Below are 13,117 nucleotides of genomic sequence, written 5' to 3'. Positions count from 1 at the left end.
GGGGCAGTGACGGGATGGGCCCAAATCCTGAGAGTCCGCCTGTGAAGGAAGGTTGTCTGTACAAAACCCTCTTAAGGCCTGGTGTTTCCTGGCCAGAGGGGTGGGTGTGGGGACATATCCATGTTTATAAAATGCTGTTATAAATCTCTTCCACCCTGCCAAAGGGATTCTTCTCTATGTGGCATTTTGCTGGACATAGAAAGAACTGTTTCTTTGACTTCCTTTTGGGGTGTTGTTGGGATGTTCTGAGTTTAATAGCATCCTGAATACACATTTGTTTATTCACATCAATCTTGATAGCTTTATATGTTCATATACACATCTTTATAGATGCAAATGCTTACACACTCACATGATCACACACGCGTGCATTAACAGAGCCAGTGCCAAAGAGGAAAGGGATGGCAGTGTCAGGAGCCAGAGCCCGATTGTCTGCCCAGGACCCCTGTGTTGAGGGTGAGAGGCTACCACTTGTGTCCGTGGCACACAGCTTCTGGACGGCCAGACTGCCTGGGTTTGAACTCTTGGCTACATTTGTGAACTTGGGCAAGCTACTTAACTTCCCTGAACCTCATTTTCCACATGTGTATATAGGGAGGAGCATAGCAGCTCCATAGAGGGTGATCAGGAGGATAGAATGAGCTGACACATGTCGGACAAAGACACGCAGTGTCTGGCTCAGAGGTAGCAATCGGGAGATGCTTTTGTTATTACAATTATAAGGCCCAAACAATTTGTATTAAATAAACAAGCAAATGAAGAAAGCTTTATTAAAAACAAATAAAAAGTGAAAAAAACAAAAATAAAAACAAGCAAAGAAATAAAAAAGCAAACATTAAATAATTTAATGTTAGTACTGGGCAGCACTAGTTTAAATAGAGATAGAATTTCTTAAACAAAACTTGCTTTGGTATCTAATGCAAGAATCTCAAAGACAGGCAAGTGTGCTATTAATTTTTTGTTTGTTTGTTTGTTTGTTTTTGGCTGTGGCTGGGTTTGAACCCGCCACCTCTGGCATATGGGGCTGGTGCCCTACTCCTTTGAGCCACAGGCGCCGCCCTGTGCTATTAAGTTTTATCACAAGTGCTAGTATTCCCGGTGTCCACATACTGGCTGCGTGGCCTTAGGCAACTTGCTTTACCTCTTTGAGCCCCAGCTGCCTCATCTATAATATGGGTATGAAGACAACTACCTCAAGGAGTGGGAGAATATATATCACAGTGTTTATAACTCTTAAAATACTCTGTCCTTACATGGAGCTGTTACCTGTGAACCATAATGCTTAGCAATAAAAATGTTTAAATGCTTAAATAAAAACCAAATTGCTAAAACTATCAACTGGTATTCCCAAGCCTATAGGAAGACAAGTACTCCCATGTACTCTCAATTAAACCGGTTTGAATTTGGTGACTGCAGGTTATACTTGGTCAGGTGTTCCACCTTATTCTAAAAGGGTGCCTCGGACAGCGCCTGTGGCTCAGTCCATAGGGTGCCAGCCCCATATACCGAGGGTGGCGAGTTCAAGCCCGGCCCTGGCCAAACCACAACCAAAAAATAGCCGGGCGTTGTGGCGGGCACCTGTAGTCCCAGCTGCTCGGGAGGCTGAGGCAAGAGAATCGCTTGAGCCCAGGAGTTGGAGGTTGCTGTGAGCTGTGTGAGGCCACGGCACTCTACCGAGGGCCATAAAGTGAGACTCTGTCTCTACAAAAAAAAAAAAAGGATGCCTCTGAGCTGTGATGCCATTGCACTCTACCCATGGTGACAGAGTGAGATTCTATATCTAAAATAAATAAATAAAATAAAAGAATGCCCCAGGGATAAATTCCTTTGAGCTAGAAGCTCGTCTTCTTTAGATCAATATTCTTTTTCTCTTTAAAGGGCATTCATTGTTTCTGGTTAAATGGATGGCTACAGCTTGAGTTTTGATTTCTCTTTATTCCTTTCCCAAGAAATTAAGTAAATGGGCAAAACTAATGGAGGAGGGGACTGAGGGTGGGAGGAAGGCTTTTCCAGCTGCGATTTATGGCTCAAATCAACCCGTGCTCCTCTGACTGGGAGCTCAAGACATCTGCACTTGGGCTGCATGGAAATGCTGTCTGCTGGATCATCCAGAAGGAGGAACTGATAGCATCTTATCTCCTGGGATCAGTTTAGGGAGTTCTCAGACTCCAGTGTGCGGCTGGTGGCTGAGGGAGCCATTGAAGTGGAGTATGCAAGAGAAGGGGCTTCCTAACCTGATTAACACAAATGGGAGCTGCCCAGACCCAGACAAGGAAGAGTGTCATGGGTTTAGCAAGCAGACAGCCCTGTCACAGGCGGTGGTTTACTCTGAGAATGACAGTGGGGATGGGGGGTGGGGGGCAGGACAGTGAGAATGACCCACAATTCTTCTGAACTAGAAGGTGGGGTCTGTGATCTGATTGTCTGAGAAACCCCCTGGCCTCAGAATGGTCATTAGGGATAAGGCAGCACCATGGCCACTGCCAGCCAGTGTTGCATTTCACAGCTCTGACACCAGACGGACCAATTTGTGGTCACTCACCACCCCTGCCAACTACAGCCAACTTCATGGCCAGTGCCACATGAAGTCAACCCTTCCCTTGTCCATACCTGTCCTTGTTTGTACACTGCCTAAACAGCCTCTGGAGTCTGTTTTTATGATACCCAGCATATCCAGCCCTGCTTGGCTGGCCAACTTCTTCCTTGGACCTGCTAGACAGTGGGGGCTCAGAGGCTGGGATTTGATGGGAATTCAAATGTACCCAAAATTGTGAAGCTGGCTCTGCACCCGGAGCAGCCAACTCCTCTGCAAGGATTCAGACGTGGAAAGTCTGATCACGCGGTGGACCTCCCCAGACTTCGGGCTCCCTGCCCTTACTGGCTAGCCAGTGCCTCCACCTAATAGTGGTTTCGCAGCCCCAATCTCAGTGTTCATTTTAAACATATATGATGCAGATTGGATGAGAATCGTGGAACATATACCATGCACCAGCCAAGTGATTGTTTTATATGGCGCTTGAGGGCCAGGTGTCTATGAAGAGGGGTTCCAAAGGCATTTCTTTAAGTTCGTAAGTTAATTTACAGGGCAGCATGGTTGTATGCTTAATATTTCATGATTCTGGGGCCTCAATAAGCTGAAGACTTTCATCAGACTAAAGAGTAAGCTGTGCTGCAGGGGCTGGGACTGACAGTGTCTAAGCGACTCCATCTACCCTGTTCCTGGGGTGAAATACATGTCTGCAGTGTTTGTCCAGGGGATAAAATGAATATCCCTGGAGGAGGCAGAGAGGGGTGTGAGAGAGTGTGTGTGAGTGAGCAACTCGCCCTTTGACATGCTAATAACATTTATACAGGTCTCCACTTCCTGGTTGGGGGGATTAGAATTTTTTTGCTACCCATATAGCTAAACTTGTTCCTATTATTCATCTGTCCAGGCCACACTTGCTTTCAGGAATCAATGGCTTTCTTTGTAGGAGGGATGAGGGATGAGGGATGGGGCACAGTCAGACTGGAGAGGTGGGCAGGACATCTGAAGGGCTGAGGATCTTCTGACCCGACCCACCCTACATCTCCCAGACTCATTCATTTGCATCCCTACTTCCCTGATTTGAAAACCGAGGTCATTATACAGTGATAGTTCCGAGTATTCTCCATTCTACCGTTGGGTTTTTTTTTTTTGATGGGCTCACCATGGTCCATCATTGGCTCTCTCTTGGGGTGAGTAACCTTGTACTTAGGGTCTTTGTTGAGAAGGAGGTCCTTGGCCAGGGGTGTTGCCATTGGGGGAGACTGAGGCAAAGTGCCAGGGCTGATCAGTCCATGCCTTCTGCATGGTCTTGTGCTCTGAGGGAACCCAGTTAGAATCTCTCCATCTCCTGACAGACCCAGGAAAAAGGGTTCTAGACTGGGATAAAGCCAATCATGTCCTTTTTCTCCTTAAAGGCTCTCAGAGGAGTCCCATTGTTCTCCAGAACATCTGAGCACTACCCAGGCCCTCTGTGGGTTGGTTCCAAGTGCTGCTCAGGCCTCAGTTCCTACCATCTCCTCCACACCTTGCAGTCCTATAGGGCAGACTTGAGGCTATCCCCAACCAGCCAGGCCTCTGCCCCTTGGCCTATGCCAGTCCCCTTCTTGGGGACACATTCAGTTCCCACAGTGGCTCCTCCCATAAGCCTCATGACTCCCCGGAAAAGCTGACCTCTCCTGCTGTTCTGCTCCCCAGAGGACTTCTTGCACACCCTGTGCATTTGTCCTCTGTAGGGGGTGACTTCTTTGTGCCTGTCTTCTCCCAGACCAGGAGCTCCCTGAGGGCCACATCTATTACTTTCATATCTTCACTAACAAGCAGGAAGCCTGGCCCCAAAGTGGCTGTCCAGCCAATGTCTGAAGACAAGATGAAAAGATTACAAGTAGACAAAACTTCCTCTGAGAGTGACATCCCCCAGGTCCAATGTAGTAGGATCCCTCGTGAAGTGGCTTAAACTGCTACCAAGAATCAAATATGCTACATTTCAAAAAGGTGGCTGCTTAGAGCCTTCAAAAAGAAAACCCCTGTGTTTGAAATATTCTGATGTACGGAATAAGTTCTGGAAAGACTGTCAGGCAAATTAGAGGTAGTTCCAGGGTGAGGATGGGGAGGCACATGGCAGAACCCAGCCCCCTGTTTCTACCACCACCCCACCCCACCCAGAGCAGCCAGGCTTTTACCTAGAAGATTTCCATTTATTAGAAACTGATGCTGTGGAAAGAGTGGGACACCCAAATTGTGGTATTTTGCCAAATACAGAACTTTGCTTTTCGTCCTGGGAGAGACATTTCCCAGGGTGATGGGCTTTATGGAGGGTGATCATTTTGAAGCAGAGGGTCTGAGCTCAGTCTGCCTAGGACCCCTCCCAGCTCTCAGACAAACAATGCAGCCACCCTCTCCTTGTCTAAATCTGCACCATCTGCCATGATGACACTTGATGCTAAGTGTTGGCCCCTGTTGTAGACACCCAGAAAATGGCCTTGGAAGGTAGGAGCTGGAACTTCAGGGCAGTTTAAAAGGGGGGCACTGGTGGGACAAGCTGAGGGCAAAACCTGGATGACTCTTTAGCACCTCATTACCAGTCTCCCCACCCTGGTACCCAGCGCCTTGGCCCCTTCTTGTGTGCTATTTCTCCAGATCAGCTCTCATCCAACTCACTGACTGCTAGGTCTCAGAAAGGCAGGGTTGGGACAGGACTGAGGTCAGCTTGGTGGACATCTTCCAGGGACCTCTTTTTTTTTTTTTGTAGAGACAGAGTCTCACTTTATGGCCCTCGGTAGAGTGCCGTGGCCTCACACAGCTCACAGCAACCTCCAACTCCTGGGCTTAAGCGATTCTCTTGCCTCAGCCTCCTGAGTAGCTGGGACTACAGGCGCCTGCCACAACACCCGGCTATTTTTTGGTTGCAGTTTGGCTGGGGCCAGGTTTGAACCCGCCACCCTTGGTATATGGGGCCGGCGCCTTACCGACTGAGCCACAGGCGCCGCCCTTCCAGGGACCTCTTAACAGCCTCACAAGACAATGCTGCCAACCCTGCCCCATGCTGAGGGCTGTAAGGTCACGGCAGTTCCCACCCTTCTGAAAACCCAGGGCTTTTAGGACCCTCTGACCTCACCTGAGTCTAAGCTCTATAAGAAAGACTCAATCAGACTGATGGATAGATCAGACAAATGGATTCACCAGTAATGGTGCTGTTTACAGTCCTAGAACCATAGACTGTTAGCACTGGAAGAAACCAGAATGTCTCGGACCTTTGCCCCCGTGGTATCACTAGGAGCTGTTGGAAAACCAGATCCATAGTCCAATACCTGTGGGCAATGCTGGAGGTGGCGGGAAGTAGATCGGAGTAGGCTCTGGACTCATTCCCTCTGATTCAACGTTTTGCTGCTAACTACCTGTGTCGCCTCAGGGAATCTTTGTGCATTAGTTTCTTCTTCTGTAAAATTTGAATCATATCATATCCTTCTCTTGGAGTTGATATGACAATTAAATGAGATAGTCCCCCAGGATTTCATTGTGATTAATAAATGCTGGTCTGTACCAAGTTCTACAAGTCTCTTCTGCAGAACTTCTCAGAGGCATCGTGACGCTGACGCACACAGTGATCCCCAAGGCTTTGTGGCATTGTTTCACAGGCGCCCCCAGAACTCATTTCACCTACATAAGCACTTGTCCCATGAGATGTGCTTTGGGATTCCACACTAGGCTATTTTATCTTGAAAGAAATGACAAGCAAGAGGTGAGGTGAGCTGCCAAGGTCAACAAACAAGTATGTAACTGCAGAATTGGAACTGGAATTGAGGTCTCCTGTCTCCCTGTTCTGCTCTTTCTAGCATGCTTTCAGCTAAAGAATGACACAGATGACAATGACAGTAATGTTACAACTAACATTTACTGAGCATTTGCTCTGTGCCCACCCCGTGCTAGGCTTCTCCAAGTCATCACCTCACTTACTTGCTACTAGGTATGTAGGTGCATGTCAAGTCCCTTGTACTGAGCTCAGAGAGGTCAGGTAAAGCATCCAGCCTCATACAGCCCATAAATGGCAGAGCCAGGACTCAAACCCATGTCTGCCTGCCCTGAGGCCCTGACTTTGGTGTACATCATAAATGTCTAATAGCAGGATTTTAGACCTGAGGTGGAGGGGGACCTTGAAATAGCCATGTCTCTAGCCCCACACCCTGCTCTTTCCAAAATGGCTGGGTTGGGGGTTCCCTGACTCTGGCTATTGTCACCAGCCCAGGCTGCAGGGACTGACTGCTCAGCACCAACCTCTCCTGCCAAATGGTTTTGGCCAGAACTTGAGCTTTGGCAGCAGCTCTGATGGAAGCTGCTCTCGGGGCCGCGCCTGTGGCTCAAAGGAGTAGGGCACCAGTCCCATATGCCGATGGTGGCAGGTTCAAACCCAGCCCCGGCCAAAAACTGCAAAAAAAAAAAAAAAAAAGAAGCTGCTCTCGGCTGAGAGCCCCTTGTCAGGCTGAAATCAGGACGAGCTCTCAATGCATCTCCCCTTGGGGGTCCCTGTTAAATAAAGATGCTACGGTGGTTCAACCAAAAGGCTTCTTTGTCTGAGCCCTCACACCCCACACGTCCTCTGCCCCCAGAATGCCGGTCTCTGTAGGCATGAAGAGCCCCTCTGTTCACTGCTGGGCTGGTGAGCAGAGGCCGGCAAGGCCTGTGCCTGGGGTGGGTGGCAGCGCACTAAGCTGGGAGGGCACCACTGCCCTGGGCCCTGGAACCTGCCTTCCCCTCCTCCGCTGCCCTCCCCCGCCTTTCCCACACAGGGGTTGCACCCAGGAGAGATCCCAGGTAGTGGGTTGCCTCCTGCCCTTGCCCTGCCCATGCCTGACTTCCTCCTTCTCTCTCCCTCCCTCTCTCTCCGTATAGACAGACGGGGCCCCCCAACATGTATACACATTTTAAGAAAGGAAAAAACTGTATTAAAATTGTAATACTCAATATATCCCAATAACAAAAGATGAATACAAGTCACACTGGGCCCCTCTTGTAATTGCAGAAGTCAAATGTGACTTGAGTGTTACAAATTTAATATAATTTTTCCTTTCTTAAAATGTGTATACATTTTTTGGCACCCTCTGTATATAAGCTTCTCTCTCTCTCCCTGTCTGTCTCTCTCCTATTTTTCTTTTACTTTTCCACCTACTCTTCTGGGGGGAAAGCAGCATATATTTTGTGTGTTAACTGAGAACTTGAACACTTGGGGGCAAGCTCCACCCATCTGATCTTCGGGACATGGGGCCTGGATTCTGTCACTTCCCTTACTTGCGGCTTGATGTAAGTGATGTCTACCTCCCGGACAAAATGGGATGACCCATCACTGGATTTGCTCTTGAGGATAGGAACTATATCTTCTTTGTCCCTGTAATGCCAGGTCACAGCCCTGTGTCTGGCACACACTGCAGAGCCCTTCCTGTTAGATAATTGGAGGAGTCAAAGGGCCGAGCAGGGGCCTGGCATGTAGTAGTTGCTGACTAAATGTTAATTTCCCTTCTTTTCTGTTTCTTGGCTGTTAATGGGGATTTGATACATTAGAGACCCTCAGAGAGCCATGAGCCCTACGAGGAGGAGTTAGGAGTTGCACAGTGCTCTTGTCTGCTGCCATCTGGTCTCGTCTCTTCTTCTCTGGGTGAGGGTTGACTCTGAGAAGCGCCCTCCCAGTAGGAAGCCTGGTGCTCAGCCTGGTGCTGAGTGTCACACTTGAGTTGTTATCTGACCAGCTCAGAGAAGAATTAAGCCATTGATTGCTTCCCTCGCCCTCAATACTGTGCCTCTATACTGCAACCTAAGACTGCACGTGCTGTTCTGCCCCATTATCATGCTCCTTTGCTATCGGATATTGGGCCCTTACTCTTGGGCAGCGCCTGTGGCTCAAAGGGGCAGGGCGCTGGCTCCATATGCCAGAGATGGCGGGTTCAAACCCAGTCCGGGCCAGAAACTGGAAAAAAAAAAAAAAAAAACCTTACTCTTTTATTCACTTTTCATTCATTCATTTATTTAAGCAAATATTGAGCATCTGCTCTTTGTCAGCTGCTATTCCAGGATCTGGGGACACAGAAGTCAGCCGAACAGACTGAAATCCCTTCCTGCATGGGGTTTACATTCTAGGGAGGTTTTTCCCACCCTCCGTGGGTGCTTATGAGTAGGCCACACGGTCTTTCGGGGCCTGGTTTCCTCCTTCCCCCACCGTGAGGGTCCTACATACATGGGACCCACCGTGCTGGACCCAAGCATTGCTTCTGAAGCTGGTCCTGCTGTGCGAGGTTTGGGGAGACACAGGCATGTGACAGGGCCCTGTCTTATAGCCAGGAGGCTTCTCATCCAAATTTCTCACACTCCCTGTGTTTCTTGACTCTTCTAGTCCTGGGTTTTCGTCTTTCTTCTCCCGGCTCCACCCAGGAAGTTCCCACATCCCTGCCCCTTCATCCCTACTTTGGCAATGACTTCTCCTGTTTGGACCAAGGGATGCCTCTTTATACCAGCATCTCTCCCATGCAGAACTGAGGTGCCCCGAAAGCAGGGCTTGGCCACACCCTATACCCCAGTCTGCCATGCAGGACTAGGCCAGATCCAGTGTCCCGTGTGCTAGTGGGCAGCATGAGCCCTGACCATCTTCTGACCCCATTCCCTCGTTTCCCAGCAGCACTCCCAGGGTAACAACTCATAGGTGCCCACATGCTTGCCCTGACTGTTATTTCCCATGCACTGCCCACCCCTCTCCTCTCTTTTGTCCAAACCCTTTAAACCCCATGAGTCTAGCTCATGCCCATCCTTCTAAGAAGCCCTCCCACACCCCTCAGCTGAGAAGCCTACCCCTCACCCTCCAGGAAGCCTCTGAACGACCTAAGTAAGGCCCTGTGGGTCAAGGCTACCTCTCTGCCCCTTCACCGTCTGTGCTGTCAGGTCATACAGACCTTTTTTCAGCTCCTGGGACCAGGTGCTGATCTCCCTGCCCTCACCCTGACCAGTAAATTCTCACCATCCTTCAGAACTTAGCTTTGAAGAGTCCTTCCTAAAAGACTATCTTCCCCTCTCCCCAGTCTTCTGGGGTCCTACCAGACTCCATCATAGCATCCCATCTTTGGTAGCAGTTGTCAACTTGTCATTAAATAATTGTGTCGTCATTGTTCAGGGACTGTGACTATCTGATGAAGCTGGAGTGTGGCTAGTAGGAAACAAGGCTGGAGGATGAGACCTTGAGTTGTTAGGTTCGGTATCTTGGATTTACTCAGTGGGCAGGAGGGAATTCCTTCAGGGTTCCAGCAGAATGACAGCTCCTGAAAGCCCTGAGACCTAGGGTTCACTAGACTAGTTATTTTTTGTTTCTGCTTTTTAACTCACCACTACACAAATGAGGACTTGACTGGTTTTTAGCTGGTGGACTAACAGGTTGGTTGGTTGAATTGCTGGCTGGATGGTTGATTGGTTGACTGATTGCTTAGGAGTTTGTTTTTTTTTAGTTGTCTAATTAGTTTATTAGTTGACTGGTTAGTTAGTTGTGATGGAAGGAAAGAAGGGAGAGGGGGAAAGTTGGAGGTTATTGCATTCAATAGCTGATTGGATCATTTGTTGATTAGTTGTCTGGTTGGGTGGGTGGTGGCTGGTTTCTTCCATTTCGTCCATAGCATAGTCCTTGAGCCAACCCTACTTCCATCACTGTGGGCCTGAGTTGACACTGGTTTGGCTTTTCTGTTCCCAGATTCATCACACCTGATACCTTTCCTTCCTGTCTTCCCACAGGCACTTGTCCGGCTGCCTCCCCACATTTCTCAGTGTGATGAAGTCTTTCAGTTCTTTGAGGCCCGACCAGAAGATATCAACCCCCCAAAAGAGTAAGTAATAATTCAGGCCTCTCCTGTGTGCTTGGGAGGTATGTGTTGAAGCTGAGCTGACTTGGGTTGAGACAGGAACACAAGCAGAGAGAGAGCTGGCAAGGCCACCCATGCTGAGGAATGACGGTCCAAAGGAACAGGGCACTACTGTCCCCCAGGCTCCTATTGCCAAAAGCTGGCTCCTCACTTCTCTACACCCTAGGGCTGGCAAGTGAGGGAGGTCTCTGAATTTGAGGAATAGGTTTTCCTGCAAACTCTTTTTGGCTCACAGGGTTTTTATAAAGATAGCAAAATACAATGATCATGACGTCAAGATGTCACTCCAGGTTAGTTGGTGATTGCTTTTTGCTGCAAAGCTCCCGGCACATGCTGCCCAGTTTGAAAACTCGCCCTCTGAGGAACTCAGCAGTGCTGGGCTGCTACGACAGATTTTATAAACATTAAATAACCATGAATTTACGAAGTGGCTTTTATCCGTATGATAGACGTTAGTAGTCCTGTTTACAGAGGAGGAAACCATGCCTCAGTGAGGTTAGGTGATTTTCCTGAAGTCATATAGCTGGTTTGGTACGTGACAGGCCAAGACCTGAACCCAAGTCTGTGATTTCGAGTGGCCTGGAGCTGGCTGAGGTTTCCACGAGTGAAGAGAAATGGGGAACACAAGTCTTTTTTGTCTCTGGAATCAGGATGCTTTGGGACTTGTGGTCAAGGTGACCCACCCAGTCATGCTAATTTGTTACACACATGACTGAACTCCATCCTGAGGGCCACCCTCTCTTGCTCAGAGCAGTTTCAACACCTACAATCCTCACCATAGGTTCTCCTCAGAGAGAAAAATCCAGTTTCCACCCAGGTGGGCAGAAGAAGGCAGCAGGGAAGAGTGCTGGGTAGGAGAGAGAGTGGGCGGGAGGACTGAGGGGATGCTAATTAATCACCTCATTGCAGATCTATTCCCCTTGAAAGCTTAAGGCAGTGTTTTTCCTTTTTTTTTAAGACAAAGTCTCGGGTGGCGCCTGTGGCTCAAAGGGATAGGGCGCCAGTCCCATATGTTGGAGGTGGTGGGTTCAAACCCAGCCTCGGCCAAAAACCACACACACACAAAAAAAAGACAAAGTCTCAAGCTGTCACCCTGGGTAGAGAGCTGGGGGTGGCATCATAGCTCACAGCAACCTCCAACTCTTGGACTCAAGCAATCCCCTTATCTCAGTTTTTTTTTCTATTTTTAGTAGAGATGGGGTCTCACTCTTGCTCAGGCTGGTCTTGAACTCGTGAGCTCAAGCAATCTACCTGCTTCAGCCTTCCAGAGTACTAGGATTATAGGTGTGAGCCGCCAGGTCCAGTCAAAGCAGTGTTTTTCAACCTTTTTTTTTTTTTTTTTTTAATTTCACAGCACACTCGAACCTCTAGTTAAACTTCTAAAGAGCACTTGAATTATGTTGATCAAAATAAAGAGTAAAAGAAAGTATATACTTCCTGTGCTTTGAACTTTCTTTTTTATTATTTTTTATTAAATCATAACTTTGTACACTGATGCATTTATAGAGTTCAGGCTACTGCTTCAATATACAATGTGAAATGCTTACATTGAACTAAGTAACACATCCATTACAATTATACTCATTTCTTAATAGTTTTGAAATGTACCATTAAACTTTCTTTTGAAAATAAATTAATTAATAATCTTTTAAAGATTTTCACGGCACTCTGGTTGAAAATCACTGGCTTAGGGCGGCGCCTGTGGCTCAGTTGGTAAGGCGCCGGCCCCATATACCGAGGGTGACAGGTTCAAACCCGGCCCCGGCCAAACTGCAACCAAAAAATAGCCGGGCATTGTGGCGGGCGCCTGTAATCCCAGCTACTCGGGAGGCTGAGGCAAGAGAATCGCTTAAGCCCAGGAGTTGGAGGTTGCTGTGAGCTGTGTGAGGCCATGGCACTCTACCGAGGGCCATAAAGTGAGACTCTGTCTCTACAAAAAAAAAAAAAAAGAAAGAAAATCACTGGCTTAAGGGACCAGAAGGGTAAGAGAGAGGCAGATGGGGTTGATAATACAGAAGGCAAGAGTAATAATACAAAGGACCTCTCTGGGACAGGTGACTTCAGAAGCACCATTCACACTGTACTCCCTGTGAATGGTGCCTGTGGAGGTTGTAGAGTGCGCAGCCTGCACACCCGTACATGGTAGTCCTGTCAGAAGGGCCCCCTCTTTTTTCATCCATGCTAAAAGACTAAAAGGCTGAAAATGACTTGGGCTCTCTGTAGGAGGAAGAAACATTAGCTCAGAGGCTCACCCAGCCTGGCAAAGGTCATCTCCATTGCTGGCTACCACAGGCTTAAGAAATAAGCAAATGCTCCACCCCGTCAGAAACTCAGCCGTGACTTGGTTCATAACGTGAAGTAGTTGAAAGCCATGGGGCACAGGATACCAGGTCTGAAGTTCACACCCCAGCTCTGCCGCTCCAGCTGTGTACCGGCCAGGGCGATCACTCCCTTGGTTTCCCCCGTGATTAATCCCTGTTCTTGCTACCTCCAAGTGTTACCTATGAAACTCAGATAAGAGGCCAGGGTGATTTGCACCAGGTGTTATATATTCTTATCCCCACATTACAGAGAAGGAAACAGGCTCATAGCTGGAGCAGGTCCAGGTTCCAAACAGAAACCCATCCCCTTTCCATTCATCCACCTGCATCACGGGTTTGGTGACTGTGGTGCTGAAGCTTCTCAGTGTCTCTCCTCTTCCCAC

General features: G+C 48.4%; 1 protein-coding gene across 7 annotated transcripts in view; it reads left to right on the top strand.

Moving 5' to 3' along the window:
- Positions 1 to 13,117, top strand: part of SH3PXD2A (SH3 and PX domains 2A) — a 241,257-nt gene that overhangs the window by 113,895 nt on the left and 114,245 nt on the right. For all 7 annotated transcript variants that reach the window (XM_053583135.1, XM_053583133.1, XM_053583131.1 and 4 more), the window contains exon 5: positions 10,286 to 10,377. In XM_053583135.1, coding sequence (XP_053439110.1) covers positions 10,286 to 10,377 — 92 coding nt within the window. The remainder of the gene's footprint in view (positions 1 to 10,285; positions 10,378 to 13,117) is intronic.

This window comes from Nycticebus coucang, chromosome 3, assembly GCF_027406575.1.
Source record: "Nycticebus coucang isolate mNycCou1 chromosome 3, mNycCou1.pri, whole genome shotgun sequence".
Taxonomy (NCBI): domain Eukaryota; kingdom Metazoa; phylum Chordata; class Mammalia; order Primates; family Lorisidae; genus Nycticebus; species Nycticebus coucang.
The sequence above is the reverse complement of the archived record's forward strand: the minus strand, read 5'-3'. Positions and strand labels throughout refer to the sequence as shown.